The following is a 20,042-nucleotide window of genomic DNA, read 5'->3' on the forward strand; positions in this document are numbered from 1 at the left end:
GAAACTTGAATTATAAAACAGATGGAAAGGTTTTACATGTACTGAATTAAATACAAGACAAATCAAGAAACGTCATCACGTTGATACTTAAATCCTGAATCCCCTTTTTTCCAATTTAGTATTCTCACAATGAAATCTTCTTAACGGACATTTATTAGATGTTGAGAGACATAATTGCAGCAGCTCTGCATTTCTAGGGGGCTTTTTTTGCATTTATTATGCAACACTATGGTAAAACATACATGGCGGACCTTTCTGTGGGGAAAAAAGCTAAATGTTCAAGTCACACCTTCAGTCACATTTTGTCTTGTTGGAGCTTTAAAATCCATTTAATTAATTGAATTTGTTCCTCGAGTGAAGAGAATGCATTGTATTAAAACAGCGTGTTCAGTCAAACAATCGCCTGTTGTCCAAAGCTTAAACAAAAGGACAATAGAGGAACATGAGAGTATAGCAGCGGACAGAGGACGACTGGCCTGCATGATGTAATTCCCTCTGGGTGTCTGTCTTTAAACACCCCAGCCTCAGCATCCAACAATGAGATCAAATAGATGTGGACACATGTCAGAGAAGCAGATGGATTCACATTTAAAAAAAATAGAATTGAACTTGCAAAACAATAACATTTGTCTTTTATAAATATATTTTTACAGGACGCTATATGACACACAGCACGTTGAAGCACGTCAGGCAGCTAGCAGCAGTAACTTCAACACAGCTGAAACAGTAAAGTAATTACTGCAGGTGATAAAAGAAGAGAGCAGCACAGATATGAATCAGAGGCTCCACTCAATATCAGAAGCGTGTATACAAATTTGCTGCTGCTGTCAGCAAAATATGCCAGACGTGAGATGCATTGTGACAAAAGCTCGTGATGTTAGAGCAGGCCTGCAGTGAACGTAGGCAAAGCTTCACTCACACATGAAAAGAGACTGTGTGCATAGCTGTGAATTACTGATAAAAATCATACCAGCATGACGCACTTTCCGATCAAGGCTCTTGGTCTCCCTCCTCATTTATCAAGGTATATATATAGCCTCACAAATATTTGCAATGTTCTTTAACAAGGCCATAAACACAGAGTTATATCCTCTTAAACCACATATTTCTTCTTTACCAGTTTATTTTAAAAATCTTCCGCTGCATCAATTTCCAGGGCTCTGACCGCTGACATGTACAGTATGTACATGTCAGCGTCCCCTTTTGTTGTAGTTTTGCACTGGTATCAGACAGCTTGTTGGGTACTCACCAAAACACAGTATATTGCATTGTAAAAAAGTATGGTTACAGTTGGTAGTTATTGTTTACTCCAGCAATGATATAGCCGGTAGGGATGTGTCCAACAACCTGATGTTTATTGAACACTCAATTTCATCTTGACCTGTGTTTAAACCCTGTGCAAAGTTGCTGCAAAATGACAAGTCTCCCCAGAACTAAACAATTTTTATGTGTTTTCGAGTAAACATAACAATAGATTTATTACATTTGTAAACTGTAGCTTTTCAGCAACTGCACAGCCTTTGATGCCATGGTGAATCTGCAATCCTACCAGCTTGTAGAACTCCGGAAAGGTCGATCAAGCAGGAAGAAGCTGAAGCAGAGCTAAGATGCATATAACTATGCCAAGGATGTGTTGTTTTTTTATGTGTGTAAGTGCCCTGTGGTTAAATCATTCAAATGAAAGCACCAGTATGGCTCTCCTGTCCGCATTGCCATCATTTGGGGACATGTTTTTCTCTTTATGTTGAGAATGGGCAGGAAACCAATTTTATTTTTTTAAACCTTTCTCTTTTTCTTATTTCTCCTTTTCACCTTTCGTTCTACAAATACTTTACTTACTTCTATTTTGATCTCCGTGTATCTTTGTATCCATCTTAGAAAGTGGCAGAGGCACTTTGTTTGGCTCTATACGTGGCTGTTCTTTTTTCTTAACACAGCTCACGTTCTAATTTCTTTTCACAGGAAACCAATGAGCTGGTGGCCATCAAGAAGTTCAAAGACAGCGAAGGTAAGTGAGGGAACGTAGGGGAGGGAGGGAGGTAAGGAAAGAGGAAGAGCCAAGCAGCCATATAATTTTCTGTCTCTTCCGTTTCTGCACAGAAAATGAGGAGGTCAAGGAGACGACTCTTCGGGAGTTGAAGATGCTCCGGACACTGAAACAAGACAACATCGTGGAGCTGAAGGAGGCTTTCCGCCGGAGGGGGAAACTCTACCTCGTCTTTGAATATGTCGAGAGGGTCAGCCTATACTCATTTATATTTCACTCACCCGTGCTCATGTTATTCACCCATTATTTCTTATATACCGCTGTATCCAGAGTGGAAGTTTCAAAACATCGAGCTCGATCATAAAAAAGAGGAGCATCACCATGGCAACATATGAACTATGCCATCAGTGAATAATGGTATTCCCCACTGTGTTGCCAAGGTATCCAGCCAAGTGCTTGTTTCACGACAGCTTTTTATTTCCATATTGTACTCTAGTCATTTTAGCAGTGTGTCCCCCTCTTGCGCCGTGGGCAGGATCATACCAAGGAGAGGAAATCCCCCCACTGTAACAATTATCTCAGAAATACTTGAAAAAAGGGGTCCACCACATTTTTTTGTATTACAGTTCAACCTGCAGCTACATGTTCTAGCTCTTTCTACAGTTTCTACAATATTTGTTGTGCTCTGCAGAACATGCTGGAGCTCTTGGAGGAATTGCCCAATGGCGCGCCGCCAGATAAAGTCCGCAGCTACATCTACCAGCTCATTAAAGCCATCAACTGGTGTCACAAGAATGAGATAGTACACAGAGGTGAGTTTTACTTTTAATTTTTTTTTTTAAATCTATTGCCTATAATCTTTCTGCTGCACAAAAATATCACTTATTTTGGTGTGGAGTCTCAAAATCACTTTGTTCTGTAAACAATTTGAGGTGTATCGCTCGTTAGCTGAGCACGCTAGCTCTCCAACCAGTTAAACGTTCCGAAAAAAAACTCCACAGTGCATAGATGGTTTCTATGAAGTTAAATGTAAAAACAATGCTTAGCAATAAGCCTAAAAAGAAAAAAAATCAACACATGCAACAGAAAGGAAACACTTACAGACGTTGCTTTAACAAACAAGATCATGATGAACAGCATCGTAATTGAAGAGCTGATGAAAGTGCTTATCTAGCATGCCTCCACTCCTATGCCGACACTTCCTGTCACCTGACCAACTGCCCCTGCCTAGGAGCATTCCTTTCTAAAGATGCAGGTACCTGTGCTACACACATTTTAAACAACATAAAACTTTGAATGTTTAATCACAGGGGCAGAACAAGGGGATTGTGAATTCTACAATCAAAAAATAATAATTGATTCGCTCTGGTGTTGTGCCCATTAGAGTAGCTGTTTACCCTCTTCAAAAAATGTGTAACACACATTAATTTGTTACATCTTGATTTTTTGATAAAATATTATTTATAGATATATATTGTATTTAAAGTACATTTTGTATCCTAAGTGTTACAAATGTATCAGATCTTAGTTGGCGAGAATATCAGTTGGACCATCCACCTCCTATAAAGCTAGCTAGCTACCAATGCAAAGTAGGGTTTGTATGAGATGACTGCAGCAAGAAAAGTTGATCTAATCTTCTAATCTTATTTTGACAGGCAGGTTATGGGGAAAGGATGGGAAGCGTGACACTTGATCATTATGAAAAATGTTTGAATGTCGACGAATATTCTTAGACTTAAGATAGATTTTGGATTTCATTATCGTAATCATTTAACCAAACTATTTCCCTGACATTTTGTTTTTTCTGGGCCGTTTGTTGGAGGCTTTGAAACAGCATTAAGATGTCCATGTAGGAAAATATTAAAACTAATTAAAACATTTAAAGAGACTTAATTCTTCTGTTACTTGTTTTTATTGGTTGTTGAATGCTTTATTTTTCAATTATACAATAATGACTTCTAAAATCATGGCTACAGCCCTGCAGGCCTGCATTGTTTTTGACTGACTATATGAAAGAAAAACAGATATTCAGGTCAACACTTGACTTACCGGTAATTACTTGTTATGGAGTATACTTTGTAATACATTAATAATATTTCTTCATGTAAACATAAAAGACATCTTGGAGTCTTTTTCACAAGATAATTGTGTTTTTTAAAGGAACGTTAGAGGATTATGAGGGAAGCGAAAGTCATAATTTTTATTTTATGTTTCATAACAATGCACTGGAGCAAGGTAGGAAAGTTTTGCGATTGAAACCCTGTTACTAAGAGCCTATTTGTCTGCATCTCTCCTCCAGATATCAAACCGGAGAACCTCCTCATCAGCTCGGAGGATGTTCTCAAACTCTGTGACTTTGGTGAGTCTTTGGTCTTGTCCTTGGGTTCTTTACACCTGTCGTATTGTCACGTTGAGTTGTAGAGATTAACATGTGCACTGCAGTAAAAACAAACAGCTCACTTGCCTTGTCAAATAAAGTAACTGCTTGTGAAATCAAGGAGTTTGTTTAACAGTCTCAATGGGCTTTTTTTACTGCTGATTTATCAGACATTGTACCATGTGTGTGGATGTCCATCGTAAAGCTGTCAAATCACGTGGGTTTCTCTGCAGCTATTCATTTTGGCCAGTTTGGTTTCTTGTGCTCAGTTAACTGAAAAAAAACCCACCATTAATTCATCACCTTTGTAAGCTGTGTATCAGAGTGTTGATCAATTCTGCCCCTGGGAAGCTGCCAAATCGGCCCTATAAAATGTTCTGCGGTGGTTGTTATCGCAATTAATCTGCCAAAGGTGTATTTCAAGGAAATCAGGTTAATGATGGGCCCCTTCTTCCACCTGTAATATACTTATATATTCTATTGAAACAGCACAGTTTCTTTTCTATCTTTCGCTGTACAGTTTCCCCCAGGTGTATATTCCACATTTGGATGAGTCTTTGCAAAATGACATGGTCAATTAGCTTTGCATAATTGGCTAATGCCAAGCTGGGGTGATATTGGTATGTTATTCACTGTTGGTGCTGGCATTCTGTTTATTGTGATTTTCCATGCCTAAAAATGGACTCTCATGTTCATCAGTTATCTGAAGCATGGTCACAGCCCACCTGCAGTGCATTTACTAATTAGAGTCCTGGTAACAGGAGATGATGGCCATGCTGTTACTGTAGTTGTCCAAACTCTTTCTAACTGGCTTTATACCTTTTTGTGAAAAACTGTAAACGGTCTGAAAATGATCACAGAGAGCTGGATGTCTGTGATATAGTATTAGGTGTGAGTGATTTATTCATTTTCTTGTTACTCTGGCTCAGGTTTTGCTCGTAACCTGTCAGAGGGAACAGATGCCAACTACACTGAATATGTGGCTACAAGGTGGTACCGCTCGCCTGAGCTGCTGCTGGGGTGAGTCTGTTTGTGTGTGTATGGGTGCACGTGTGGGTGGGTGGGTGTGTGTGTGTGTGTGTGTGTGACCATGTGAGAAACAAGGAGAGAGAGAATGGACCTCATATTATTGACTGTTGCAAATCATTCTCAGCATTAATATTTTTTTTTAAAGCATCCGACAGGTGGAGTTTTCACCAGTACCTAAATACAGGATATCAGCCGATACAGAGTACCCGTTCATTATCGGTGCTCTCATTTCCCCAATTTCAAAATCTGTGAAATTCACCGGAAGAACTCATTAATGTCTCTGCTTTGACAGGTAACATGAGGCTAGGGATCGCTGTGGCACTGGAAACTTAAGTCAAAGTGACAGCGGGAACTCATCAGAGTTTTAAAACGATTCCAAAGAACCTGTAAATAAAGCAACACACCAGTCATCGCAAACCCACACCCACGATGATGCCAAATCTTTCATGCTGAATTCTTTCCTAGAAATTGCGTTAGCATTGCAGAGCAATGCCAAAGGGCTCTGGGTTGTAACCTGCAGTCATTGGGTTTCTTCAGGGTGCATCAGTTTCTTCCTACAGTCCAAACAAATGCAGGTTTGGGAAAGTGGTGATGAATCGAAAGTCAAGGTGAATGTGAGAGTGAATGGTTGTCGGTCTCAGTGTGTGTCAGCTCTGTGAATTAATGGCCTGAGGCAATAGGGTTACTAAATCTCCGGGGATACATGAGGGAAATAGAGGAAGTCACTAAAATAATGTGCAGCAAAAGTTACCAATAGGATTTTCTATTGGCTGTCATTCCTAATACATCACCTATACCTTCAGTACAGCTTTACAGTTAGTGTCCGCTCCAGCCATATGCAAGATATTGGCAGTGTCTTGTGAAATCATGTGTGTCCAAAACACAAGTGAAGAGACCTGTTTTTTCAGCTTCATAACCAACTGGGCCATTTTTCTTCTGCATATAATACAGTGGATTTCCATTTGCTCTCTAGCTGTGATTGCTGTTGACAGTTCTTTTTATGCCACACAATAACAAAAACAATCTAATTTGTAGGATGACATATTGAACTTTTTTTTCGACTGGGAATGACTGTTCGGCTAAATATAGTATTCATACAGTATATACATATATTTGTTGAGTGTGGGATATTTCCTTATTTGATTTAATGACAACGCTTTATTGTCACTTTGGTATTTTGTCACCTTCATCCAATGTGCAAGAATGTCTATATTATTTAATGTATTGAGAGTTATGTTATTGTCAGGTCCCATTAATAATTTTTTGTGTAATTTTTGTGTTCAACCTTTTCATCCTCATAGTTTTAAAAAGATCAGATCACTGGTTAACAGCTTTACTCTTTTCCCCTTAAAAAGGGGGCTACTTCATCATGACAGTATAACCATCGTGTGCACACTGCATCCTGAGACCAATTGTCTGTTTCTACTGCAGCAATTGCTTTCCATTGCTTATGTTGTTTCAGATGCTTTTTTTGCTGCATTGAATGTCCATTCTAGTTGTGGAGACAGCTGAACGCCATGTAGCCTCACTGCTGTAGCCTGATTTAGTAAATGCCCTGGAACATTTATTGAGACAGCATTTGAATGCCGCCCACTCAAATACTCTCTCCCTCCAACACCACCGCTCCTCTGCTTCTCCTCTGCCAGATCTCTCACCATTTCTAACCAGACTCCTCAAGCTCCGATCCCTCAGACATAGCCATCTTCTTTATGAGCACCTCCATCAGAAAACACAGCATCTACTTCTCTTTATTTCACCGCGCACACACACACACACACACCACTAGTAATGTTAACCCCATTTGTCATCATTCAAATCTTCATCTGCTCTTCCAAATATAACATGAATAATATTTTTTTCTCTCTCCACCCATTTCAGCGCTCCCTACGGAAAGGCGGTGGACATGTGGTCGGTGGGGTGTATCCTTGGGGAGCTGAGTGACGGACAGCCCTTGTTCCCAGGGGAAAGTGAGATAGATCAGGTTGGTGAGCCCCAATTAGCCATGAAACAAGTTCAACATGAATGTATCATCAAGTCATTTAAATAAGTTTGTGTGAGTCATTTGTCAAATTAAAACCTCAAGTATTTTTAGATCCTAGCTTCTCCACTGTGATTATTTGCAGCCTTTTCGCATGAAGTTATACAGGGAAATTATTCTATTTCTCTATTGTAATTTTTTTAAAGTGCATTTTTGAAGGACTTTTTTAAAAAGTTGAAAGCCAAGGGCTGTCGATCTGAATTTGTCCTTGACTTTGACCTTTTGTTGGCAAAACAAAAAGTCCAGTCACATTTATTTTTAAACAGCCCAAAAAGTTTCAGAGCTTTTCTATCTGTACAATATTGAAAGGAATATTTTCTTTCCAGAAATAATGGTATGTGAAATGAATGGAAATAATATGGACAGGGTTAATACATTGGGACAAGCGCTCTCTGGATTTCCGTCGTAATTCTTTCTTTGCCTGCAATGACGGAGATAAAAAGCCAAAGAAGGGTTCTTGTTTCTAACTTCCCAAGTTACCTGAGTGAAAGTGTGCAATAGTTTCACATCAATATGATATTAATGTGTCACACATTTTCAGCCCATCGGCAAGTTGGTGTTACTTATACATTAAAAGAAACAAACTAGACATGGAAAAAAAACTTTAACACGATACACTAGTAGTGTGCACGTATATCGTAAAATCAACAATATATTTACTTTTCAATAAACAGTATAAATGAGCAGAATAATTTTTTTCTGTATTAACAATTGATCAAAACTATCATCTAACTCCGAATTTCAAGCCAAAGTCTCTTATAAATAACAAATGCTTCAAACAACTTGCTGGTCTATTGTAGAGCATTGAAATTAGGGACGGCTGTGCTTCCTCAAGGTACCGATGGAGAGGAAAACATAAATTAGCCTTAAGGAGAGTGACTATTGGACTTGTGCATATCCAGAACTGGACACAAACATGTTTGTCATATCAAAATCATACGGGGATAGTATGTCAGTGTTGTCTTTGCAGCTTGATGTGCTTACAAAAAAATCAATAATGAAAATGTTCAACTGGGGTTCATACATTGTCCATAACCCGATAGTCTTGTTGGTGAGCGAATGCAGTTCAGTCTACTGTCGCACCATACACTATGACACTGCTTCATTTTATCTCCAGCTCTTCACCATTCAGAAGGTTTTGGGGCCACTTCCTGCAGAACAGATGAAACTATTCTACAACAACCCTCGCTTTCACGGAATCAGGGTAGGGAACATTTTCGCTTTTCTCTTTGATCCTCTTCTTCTTTGCTTCTCCTTTCCTTCTACTCCTCCTTTCTTTCTCTCTCTCTCCCTCCCTCTCTTTTGTGGCAGTGTTCCCAGCAGCATGACTGAGTGGATTGGCTATGACTCATGAGATAGGTGGTTGGTGTTCAGTTTAGCAGCAAGTGAAAATGTCCCAGAAGGCTGAACGAGCCTTTGTGTGTGTGTGTGTGTGTGTGTGTGTGTGTGTGTGTGTGTGTGTGTGTGTGTGTGTGTGTGTGTTTGGCCTTTTGTTTAGTTTGATCGAGTAATGGATTTCTGTGTGATTTAAAAATAAACTTTTTTACGTGCAGTACATCTTCTGTATGTTGGTAATCCTATAATAAATAAATAGTAATTTTCAACGTACAAAAAAGTTCATTTTGGATAAGAATTTGATCGTGTGTGTGTGTGTGTGTGTGTGTGTGTGTGTGTGTGTGTGTGTGTGTGTGTGTGTGTGTGTGTGTGTGTGTGTGTCTGTGTGTGTGTGTGCGCGCGCCAGTTTCCCTCTGTTACTCATCCTCAGACTTTGGAGAGAAGGTACCAAGGCATCTTGAGTGTTTTGATGTTGGATCTCATGAAGGTAAAAAAACAAGGAAGCAGAAAAATCACTTGACATTGACGTGATGTGTAACCCATCCATATTCTATCCACTTACATTCCTGTTAAACTTAAACTATCCACGCACGTGTCTCTTCCCATCAGAGCCTGTTGCTGCTCACTCCTCCTGAGCGTTTTCTGACGGATCAGAGTTTGAACCATCCGGCCTTCCAGCCTCTGAGGCAGGCAGAGAGAGAGAGGCCTTCTCCTGCATCTCCCATCCCTCCACGCTCCTCCAAGAGGAAAACACACCATCACGGAGAGAACACAGTTCCTACGAGGTTCCACTCCTTTATTATCTTTCTGTGTCACAGCTTTTACTGGCAGTCATCTTACAATGAGCAGTTTGAATTTAACTCGGTAAACACTGGGACTGGTTTTGTTTTTTGTTAAAGAGGACCTATTATACTACTTTTCTGGTCTTAATTTCTTGTTTTACACTGCTATAGAGCAACCTGACACGAATCACATCACAAAAAAACTATGTAGATTTTTGGGAAGCTCTTTCTCTTATTTTGGCGATCCAGCACGTCCTGTCAACACTTGAGTGTGTGTGCTTCGGCAATCTCCGCTCCCTCCGCCTGTGCATCGGCCATCTCCGCTACCCTCCCCCCCCTCCTGCAAACCCCACTCCGTTGTGATTGGTTACCTTCCTTCCGGAACACTTTCAGTGGCGGGAAGCGCGAGCATGGACCTATAAGGGCGCGAGGCAGATGCGAACAGGGAAGTGACAGCATTACCATACATGGAAACATCCGCGTGGTCACGTCACAAAGTATGCGACGTCACAAATTATGAAAGGGTAGACAGCTTTGAAGACGTGACTTCTCGACTGGCTAGAATAGTGTTTAGTGCTCTGCACAGACACCCCAGACGGTCAGCAGGGAATACTTCGAAATGCATGTAAGTCATTATTTGATAATTTAGTATGGTTAAGCATGACTATGAATCATCATAACAACGTTTATAGGTCATAAAAGTCAAAAAGCATCATAGGTCCTCTTTAAGGGAAAGTTAAACTGACAAAACAAAAAACGTGTTTGAAGCCAAAGCTTTTGAACCTGTTTCACGAGCAGTCCCTTTTTTTTCTTTGTTCAATTTAAGAAGGAGAACAAGTGTCATGCCCAAATCGGCTCCTCGTCAGGAACAGAGGCATCATCATCATCTTGATGATGATATACTGTATGGGGAGATGTCTTTTAAAAGGATAGATTTCTCAATTTAAGACACTAACTCAAAGGACAGACGGACAAGAGACGTCTTCCTTTACAGAAGTTACATTTAACAATTTTTGAGGGACTATTTGAACATTTCTTAGATCAGCTGCAGTAGGATTGTTGTTATAAGTGCAGATTCTTGCAACACAAATAAAAAAGTTTTCTATCCAAAAACAAAAAATGTATGAGCATAATGCCAATACATTGTGAAACCCTAAACCCTTGACTAACCCTATCTGCCTGTCCAGGAGTCACACTAAGAGCACCAGCCGTCGCTCCAACAGCAAAGAATGTTCCAGCCTCCCTCGCCATGGTGACCTCCATCACCTCGGCAACAAGACTTTCCTCAATGGTAACAAACCGCCCCCGTCCAGTTTAAGTCCTACACTCCACCCCAAGGGCCAGTACATGTCTCAGACCCTCAATCGCTCTGCCTCATCCAGCAAAGACCTGGTCAACAACAACCTGCCACACCTCCTCAGTCCCAAAGAAGTCAAGGGCAAGACAGAGTTTGATTTCAGCTTGGGACCTTCCCCAAAGCTGCCAGACCAGGGACATGGGGTGAAGTATGGCCACAGCAAACCTGGCTCCTCTCGCTCTCAGCAGCAGCAGCAGCAGCAGCAACAGCAGCAGCAGGCCGGCCGCCACACCTTCTTGGAGAACAAGACCAACACACTGCAGTCTGCAGCCGAGAAACAACATGGACGACATTCCCACAGTATGGCAGACTCCGCCCACGGGTCCATGTCCTCCTCTTCTAAGAGTTCGGCCTCTTATCTCAGCCTGTCCAAGAGCCACAGCGCTCTGAGCGACGCCAAGTCTGTAGGAAACCTCAGCGATGTTCGACTGCACCCGGACGAGCCAAACTCCAACACGATAGCAGGGGTGGGACCCGGCGCCCGGTTCTTCCCCGCCAGCTGTTTAGACTTGAACTCCCCTACAGGTCCTCCGGGGCCGCCCGGCAGCCCTTCTGCTCGACACAGCGACCGCTCCGGACACAGCCCCGCCTCTCGTAGCAGCGGCAATGTCCGCATGGAGAGCAGCACGCTGGACTCCTCATCCAGACACAAATCAAGACACAAGTCTTCAGCACCAGGTAGGTTCAAGAGTCATTGTCCACTGAATGTAAAATTGCCTTTGGTTACATTCAAGCTATTGCCAAACGAGTTGACACAAACTTGATTAAGCCTAGAACACCTGGGCGTACAGCAGAAAGTATAGAATCCAGGCACGATTACCGAAGGGCGCAGGCTTACCTCATCTAGATGTACAGATGTCATGTCTTTCTTATTTCATCTTTCATCTTATGGAATTCCTCATGGGGGGGGGGGGGGCAGTAGTTACGTCCTATAGCTTTAAAGTATTTATAGCCAGTGCATCAAACACTAGCTCACTCACCCTCAATCATTCCTTGAAGCTCTTAATGACTTTGATCTTTTTTCAATCTTCTCCTGTACTGCGCTCTTCCCCCAGAGGAGGCCAATGCTCCGGAGCTTTTAGACCCAGGAGGAGCAGGGATGCCCTCCGCTCACACTCTGCCTTCTCCACATGAGTCTTATCACTACGGCCTGGGCTACACTTCCCCCTTCTCCTCTCAGCAACGGCCACAACGCCACTCTATGTACGTGAGGAGAGAGCGCCACCGACCACACGCTAACGAGCCGGCCGGCGTGGCTGGGGGCCTGCCTGCACCGGGGCAGGCCATACCCACACGCGCCAGCAGCCTGCAGATCCTCTCCCCTCAGCTGCAGCACAGGACCACCCTCACTGGACACTCAGTCAGCTCTTCCAGAGAGGACTGCACCGATGACATGACAAGGGTTAGTGGCAGACATTTCCTGTGGGACACTAGAACACGGATAAAGGGGGTCCATTATATTATATACATACATATAAATCTAATGTCCGTTTGTTTTCTGAGAAAAAAAATGTGTTAAACCGTTGACAAAAAATTCAAGCCAGCTCATTCCTATAAAAGCACATGCCACTGAATACTCCGACCACAGAATAGTATAACTCACATTGTAGAGAAGGTTTTAAGAAACATATAGCCTAAACTTAAATGTATAGTAGACCAAATAATTACAATTTTAAATTATGAAAATATGAAATTCGGAAATGAAAGACAATGTCTTAAAGGAATAGCAGCTGGCTGGTTTATAATTCTGGAGCTTATGCTGAGTTTACTTCATACAAGTAACACAAGTAATCATTAGGTTTAAAACTTCAAAGAGCAATTATTATTTATCATGGAACCATGATGCAATTCAACCACAAGGTGTTGAGTTTTATGAACCTGTAAATGTAGGAAATAACAAGGAAATAATAATGATAAATAAGAGGGTGAGAACGATGAGGTAGGTCGATGACTAATGTGTACACTTACCAACCATAGCACATTCCCTCACCAGCATTCAATCAAACACATCCACGATATTGATAAAGTAATGTTTAAGATGTGTATCCAAAAATGTGTGTGCGTTTGTTTGCCAGTATGAGTATTTTACGTGTGTGCAGGGACTGTCACTGTCTGTCTCTCATTATCATTGCCTCTGCTTCACCATGCTTCTCCAGTCTGCTTTGACCGTCGCCTGTCCGTCTTCTCAACAGAGTGAACCTTCCCCTAAAGAAATGAACCACCCTTGTGCAACCATCAAAGACTCTACGAGGGACAACACTGCTGCTTTTCATGCACAGCGCTCTAAAAACGAGGTCCGACCCCCTGAATGCTCGCTGGTTTCCATAGCTTTTTTTTTCTGTTTCTACTCAGGTCAACAGCTAAACTGCACGTTGTCGCTGGTATAAATGTAACCTCACTGAAAAGTCCTAAGATTGAAAGTTATAGCTAATGATGAGTAGGATTAAAGGGGGAGTCAGCTATTCTGGAGAATGCTAGTTGTCAAAGTAGTTTTGTTCAAAATGAGTGAATATCTCATCACGATCTGCTACCTGTCCTTACTGTGTCCGCGCTTTAAAAAAATCCATTGTTAATACACAGCTAATATGCTCTGTAAACGGGCATGTTGGCTAGCTATGGTGGCCCCCCTTTGTTTACATACCAGTTTATAAGGCTGTGTATTAAAACTGGATTTCCTTTTACAGCGCACACACAGCTAAGTAGGTTACAACTCTGACTTTGCTATGGAAAACAAGGGTTCAATTCTCAACAAATCCAGTTAGGGTCCTTAGGCAAGGCCTTTTACAACAAGCGTTCTCCAGAATAGCTGACTCCACCCTTAAATGGAGATCATCTGTCACCAAGCTGATACTGAGGAACTCTCTATGGTCCTGTGTCCCTGTGTGTACTTCTGGGTTTGCGTGTGCGTTTGATGTGTGTTTTAGGTCATTATGTACCACGACCCCCATGGAGAGGATGGAGGTTCCTCCAAGGAGAACCGGATGATCTTCACTGAGTCTATGCCTCGACGAGTAGGCAGCTTCTACAGAGGTGAGTAACAGGAATCACGAAAAACTGTGTATAGTTTGTCTTCACAACATGCAGAATTATAAAAGTAAATGTTCAAGCAAGGCAAGTTTACTTGTGTGGCACCAAAGGCAATTGAAAACACAAGGTAAAAAAAAAATCGAATGAACAATATAAAAAAAAATCAATCAGTCTGAACGTCAGCATGCTAACATGTGCTTGTTATTACAATGCTACTATGTTTATGTGCAGCAGTTATAATGTTAACCATATTCACAATCTTACAGTAGTTAAGAGTGGTAGCAATGTAACATCTGCTAACAAGCACATAATGCAAATAACCCTAAACAAATTATTTATGAAGAGGCAGTGGCAAAATGAAAAGTTTAAAGCCTTAATTTGAAAGAACTCAGAGTCGGAGCCAGCTTCTTGGTTTTTGAAAGTGGTGCATAGCAACTGCTTCTGCATGTTTAACTTTGTCCATTGGGACAGTAAGCAGATGTACTTACAAAATGTACTTAATAAACTGCAGCAAAACACATTTAATATCCCCCCACCCCATTCATTTTACTTCTTTTTTTCTCCAGTCCCGTCACCCAGACCAGATAACTCCTCGTCCTTCCATGACGGGGTTGGGCAGGCTCGAGGGCCGGTCATACCTGTTGTACCCGGCGACCCTGTTGCCATGTCCAACCACTCCAAACGGCAGACAGCTTTTGACTGGTGATTTTTTTATTCATTTTTATTGTCAAAACATTTTTCTGGGCTGTAACTTCCTGCAGCGCTGCAAAAGACAAAAGATGTAGATTCAAGGTTGTGTCAAAGAAACAGTTGTTGATTGTTGAAAAAGAAGCAACATGTATGGTCTGTATTATCTGTGTTCTTAGTTGTGATAAACCATAAGAATACATACCTAATGGTAAGGGAAAAAGAAAATGTATGACGGTTTCCACAACTTCCTTTTAAAAAGCCGCCAATCTGCTTATTTTTTTCTTTTCTTTTTTTCTTTTTTAAAAGAATGTTAAATAGTTGAATTCAAACTTAAAATTGAGAATTATCCAAACATCATCAACATACATTGTGCTACTGGGGTCTCTTCATACTGTATACCTGTTAAATTCATTACATTTTCTATTGTAGTTTTTGCACTAGAAAATGAGACACACCTGTGAAGAAGTCACGACTTAATCCTGAGCTCGTAATCACAAACATGAGTCATATGAACAATTTTCCACATTTTCCTCATAGGTCCACTGCGGAAGCGATGGTCATGAATCCTCCAGAGCCCATCAAAGAGAAGGAAAAGCAAGGCTTCTTCAGAGCCATCAAGAAGAAAAAGAAGAAGACACAAATAGTAAGAGCATTTAAGTCCTCACCTGTCATTTCATCCAGCACATGTAAAAATAGGTCCTTTGGTTTGATGTGTTTTAGTTTAGTGTGCAGTAAATGATGCTATGCTTTTTCAACCCTGTGCATATGAACATGATTGTGGAGCATTTTAAAAATAATAATAAAACAATAAAATCTGTGCACAATTTAGCCACTACTATGCAAATATGTAAATATTAGCTGTTGAAGATTAACACTTGGTAGTGCTTATGCCTTAAGTGTAAAAACGTTTTTGGGATATTACACCTTTTTTTTTTTGCATACTTGAAATAGGCATCCTGTGCAATTAAAGATAATTATCGAATTGTAGAAGCTTCCTTGATTTTACCTTGCTAACTTACCACTAATTACTCATTTTATGATGTTGCCCTGTCAATTCCTTTGGCTGGTAATGTTGTAATAACAGAAAGAGAGAGCATGAGTTGTAATAAGGCAGAATTATCCTTTAGTGCAGGTCTGAATTGCTGCTCTGTTTTTCAATGAAATATTCAGCCTAGTATTGATTTTGTTTCTCTCTCTCTGTTGTTAAGTGATATATGTCTTTAGATAGCTGTCAGAAAGATGTTGTGTTGAGCGTTGTGGTTGTGGCTGTCTTCTGCTCCACAGACCGACATGGAGGACAGGAGGAACCCGCCCATCAAGAAAAGCCTTTTCCCCCTCTTTAGCTCTAAGAATAGCTTAAAGCACAACTCAGCTGTCAAAGTCCTACCTGTAGTCGCCTCGCCTATGGTACAACACCAGCCACCCGCGCCCTACCCTGCCTCACCAGTAATCTAACCTCTAACAATCCAGCCGCATGTTAACTCACACTGCACTCACACCCGAATGGCCGCTTCTTCTGAAATCCTATCACGCGCATGTTGACTTTAAAATTCCAAATTGAAAGGATTTCAGATATGTTTTGAGTCTAATGCTGCACGCTGTTTCTGCATCCATTTTGTATGCCTGTAATATATGTCAAAAAGCAGTCACCTTGCATTCACCTTGCATTGTAAGTCATTGATTTCACGCCGCGGTGTGTGCTGTTTGTGTGGCCCACACGTTGAGACTCATCCTTTTTCAAACAAATCATCACTGTATCTCACACATTTGCAAGCACATGCACCCACACATGTATCCAAACTCATACTGTAGACATGTAGGCCTACGGAACCTGTGCTGTTTATTAGTTCTGATATGAGAGTTTATTAAAGGAATAGTTTAACATTTAGGGATATGTGCCTATTTACCTTACCGCGGAAAGTAAGATGAGAAGTTTAGCACCACTTTTATATCCGTCTGTTAAATAAGAGGCAGCTGGTTAGCTTAGCTTAGCATAAAGACTGGAAAAGGGGGGAAACTGCTAGCCTGGTTCTCTCCAGTTAACAAAATCTGCTAAAAACTCTTTTCATTTAGCTAATTGAGAATTTAAAACTGGTTTAAGTTTATTATTAAGGCATCAATCTCTCAAAAGTGAGAATGTGCTGCTTTTATTATTTTATTACTAGCATTTATTTTAAATGTAATCTCTGTTAGTCCATCAGCTTGAGTTCTAGAAAATGATAATGGGCATTTCTCACAATTTTCGGATGTTTCATTGATTTGATGTTCAATTAAACAATCAACAGTTGAATTGATAACAAAAATAATCGTTGTTGCCCTGAAGTAGGAACACTCTCAGACACAAAACATTTGGATAACTTGCATTTTTTTTCATATAAAGTCATCACAAATCACCGTCATCACTTAATGTGTTTGGTCTGGAGCTGCCAGAGGGTTGCATGAAGAACCTCTCCTATTAAAACAAATGAGTGTGCTAACCCCGCCGTAGAGAACAACATCTGAATAAAGGTATTTTAATGTGTTGTTGTTGTTTTTCCTCTGAAATGCTATAGGTCCCTGGTAACGGACAAGAACACCTGTCCCTGCAGAGGAGCTCCAAGTCATCCTCTCACCACGGCAACCGACGGAAAACCCGCGAGCGATCCCGGGACAGAGACCGGGAACGAGAACAGAGCCGGGACCGAGACAGAGAGAGAGAGAGGGAACGGGAGAGGGAACGGGAGAGAGAAAGAGATAGGGAAAGGGAGAGAGAGAGAGAGAGGGAAAGAGGGCGGGAGAGAGAGAGAGTCAATGACTGGCAACCGGACAAACCAGTGGACTCACACTCTCAGGTACGCACACACACACACACACACACACACACACACACTCACAGACGACTCTGGTGTGAAGATCATGGCCCAGAGCACATCTAGCGACATATTATAATTTCATCCGTGATGAAGAGGTCAATCATTTTTAAATGTTATTTAAGTCACAGTAGCTATTTGATAAGGCCATAGACAGTAGTTCCACTTCCACATCTCAGAACTTGAGCCCAAATTCTGTTCAATTAATACCGCATGAAATTTGAAAGACTCCGGATGTATACCGCTTTGTATATACAGTATAAAAATCAGACTAGTGCAAAGGCATTAATAATAACTAAAAATAGCAATGTTTTCGCTGATGGTCTTGTTTGCCGTATATTTATGGTCATCAGATACATTTTTTGTATCTGTTTCCTAAACATTTAAAGTCTCTTGTCATCATCATCAGATCATTGGTCAGCTGTGTCTTTTTCCTCTCCTCCTAACAGAGTCAACCACTCAGGTCCCTCCGCCGGCTCCTCCACCTCTCCCCTTCTTCCTCCAATCAAGGACAGCCTCCTCTTCCTCCTCCCCCTCCTGACCTGCGCTTCCAACAAGCCCCGCTGCCCAACCCCCCGCAGCCCTCCTCCAAAGCGGGCTACTCCGACGGTCGAGGGCACCCAGAGAGCAGGGGGCACCCAGGGGTGAGCAGCAGCAGCAGCAGCAGCTCTGCCCAGGCCAAGAGCCGCAAGCCCAGCTACCCCCTGCCGGGACAGATCGAGTCCAGCTGGCACGTGTCGGCTCTACAGCGGGCAGAGGGCGCTCAGTTCACCCCCGAACAGCTGGGCATCAAACCGGGCCAGAATGGACCCACATTCACCCGGGCCTCCCGCACCAGGATGCCAAACCTGAACGACCTGAAAGAGACTGCGCTGTAGTAAACACTCCCACACACACCCCCTCACCTCTCACCCCTCAAACCACACCACCTCTACTGTGTCTCCATCCTGGAAGTAAATTTGCCAGACGCAGACATCATGGTACTGTAGTAAAACGTTTACACGAAAGCCTATTTTCACTGGATCAAGTCCTCATTCAAAAACTTAGTTATTTTAATCGATTGCTCATGTCTCTGAAATCTACAAAGACTGGACGCTGACAGGTCAAACACAAACACCAGTGACAGTGTTGATTAGGGAAGGGATGCAAGTACTGTATGAGCTGTGTGTGTGTGTGTGTGTGTGTGTGTGTGTGTGTGTGTGTGTGTGTGTGTGTGTGTGTGTGTGTGTGTGTGTGTGTGTGTGTGTGTGTGTGTGTGTGTGTGTGTGTGTGTGTGATTGTGATTGTCGCTCTACCTAACAAGGTCAGAACGTCAGAATGAGCCGATCTTTCCTGTCAAGGAGACACTGCCCGTGTGGCGTCTTTGCTGCCATCTTCTGCTCATACTACACCACTGCAACACACCACCACACAGCCGCTGTCACACCAGTGGCCAATAAACTCAAATGTTTTTTCAAGCTCAGATATTTGATAAGAACTAAAAAAAATATATAATAATAAAAAAATATTTATATTAACATTATTTACTAGATATTTATTTGTTTTGAATTCAAGGATATAAGCTATAAATGACACAGTATGTAGGCTATATGAAAATAGTATAAGGTAATATAGAATTAAATGTGTAATTGCGAGAGCTTTAGTTTTCGACACAAAGAAATGCAAAGATATTAATGTGTTGATAATACAATATGTCAGGAGGAATATTTAACAATGGTGAATGTCCTTTTTTTGTTCAATTTGATATGTTATTTACAGATTTTCACTTTACATTGTGCCATTTTTAACCTTTTATTCTGTTCATTCCATCCAATGTAAAGAAATATTGATAATATACTTGTCGCCCGAAGTTGAAAAAAAGTGCAAAACTGCCCATAACCCCCCCATGACATTTTTGTGATGAGTCGGGCTATATGTCAACAGGGTTTGGTAGCAGCACAGCCAAAGTCAGACTGTTAGGCTATGTGATTTACATGCAGTAATTGTCGGTTCACTCTATGTCCCCACCATTTTGAAAGTAAGCCCCATTTTCAGTCTCTCAATTAAATGTGTTAGTGACAACAGCTTTCAAGCTCTGTGCTGCCATGTTGGTTTTGTCTGCAGCCTTAACAGCAAGTAACAGGCATCATGACTTTGGAACCCATCGATGGTGAAAAGTCAACTTTTCTATAGAGGCTGGACTAACTCAACATTTATGTATTCAAGATAGCAGGAGAGCACTCTGCAAAAAATGGCATACCTCATCTGCGACCTTTAAGACCTTAAATGTTAAGCCTGGTGGTATTTTTTTATCTTCTCTTTTAATGAAAAAAAAAAATAACCCACGAAAAGACTAAAACCAACTATGTTGAATTGAACTCACTAACAACTGCTAGCTTTGTATCCGCGAGCTGATACAAGTTATTGCTTGTTGTCTAAAAACGTTTAAAAAAATACACACACATTAGTGAGTCTTGCATGGGCACGTTGTTTTAAATTGATTGACCATAGTACACCATCCTGCTGCTGTAAATGCTCACTTGAGAAACAAATGTGTATTGATCTGCAGTTGAAAATAGTCCCCGAAAATTA

The 20,042-nt window shown here is 41.3% G+C and overlaps 1 protein-coding gene across 1 annotated transcript in view; it reads left to right on the forward strand.

The window, feature by feature from the left end:
• cdkl5 (cyclin dependent kinase like 5) overlaps positions 1–18,349 on the forward strand; it is a gene marked incomplete at its 3' end in the record, with an annotated part of 31,442 nt that extends 13,093 nt beyond the window's left edge. The window contains exons 3-20 of the mRNA XM_080052722.1: positions 1,963–2,008; positions 2,101–2,237; positions 2,679–2,799; positions 4,287–4,346; positions 5,294–5,384; positions 7,272–7,374; positions 8,549–8,635; positions 9,173–9,253; positions 9,376–9,551; positions 10,736–11,583; positions 11,961–12,307; positions 13,098–13,199; positions 13,830–13,935; positions 14,499–14,634; positions 15,160–15,265; positions 15,907–16,068; positions 17,175–17,453; positions 17,921–18,349. Coding sequence (XP_079908848.1) covers positions 1,963–2,008; positions 2,101–2,237; positions 2,679–2,799; positions 4,287–4,346; positions 5,294–5,384; positions 7,272–7,374; positions 8,549–8,635; positions 9,173–9,253; positions 9,376–9,551; positions 10,736–11,583; positions 11,961–12,307; positions 13,098–13,199; positions 13,830–13,935; positions 14,499–14,634; positions 15,160–15,265; positions 15,907–16,068; positions 17,175–17,453; positions 17,921–18,349 — 3,417 coding nt within the window. The remainder of the gene's footprint in view (positions 1–1,962; positions 2,009–2,100; positions 2,238–2,678; positions 2,800–4,286; positions 4,347–5,293; positions 5,385–7,271; positions 7,375–8,548; positions 8,636–9,172; positions 9,254–9,375; positions 9,552–10,735; positions 11,584–11,960; positions 12,308–13,097; positions 13,200–13,829; positions 13,936–14,498; positions 14,635–15,159; positions 15,266–15,906; positions 16,069–17,174; positions 17,454–17,920) is intronic.
• Positions 18,350–20,042: the final 1,693 nt, after the last annotated feature.

The sequence above is a fragment of the Ammodytes marinus genome (assembly GCF_949987685.1).
Source record: "Ammodytes marinus genome assembly, chromosome: 1".
NCBI lineage: Eukaryota > Metazoa > Chordata > Actinopteri > Uranoscopiformes > Ammodytidae > Ammodytes > Ammodytes marinus.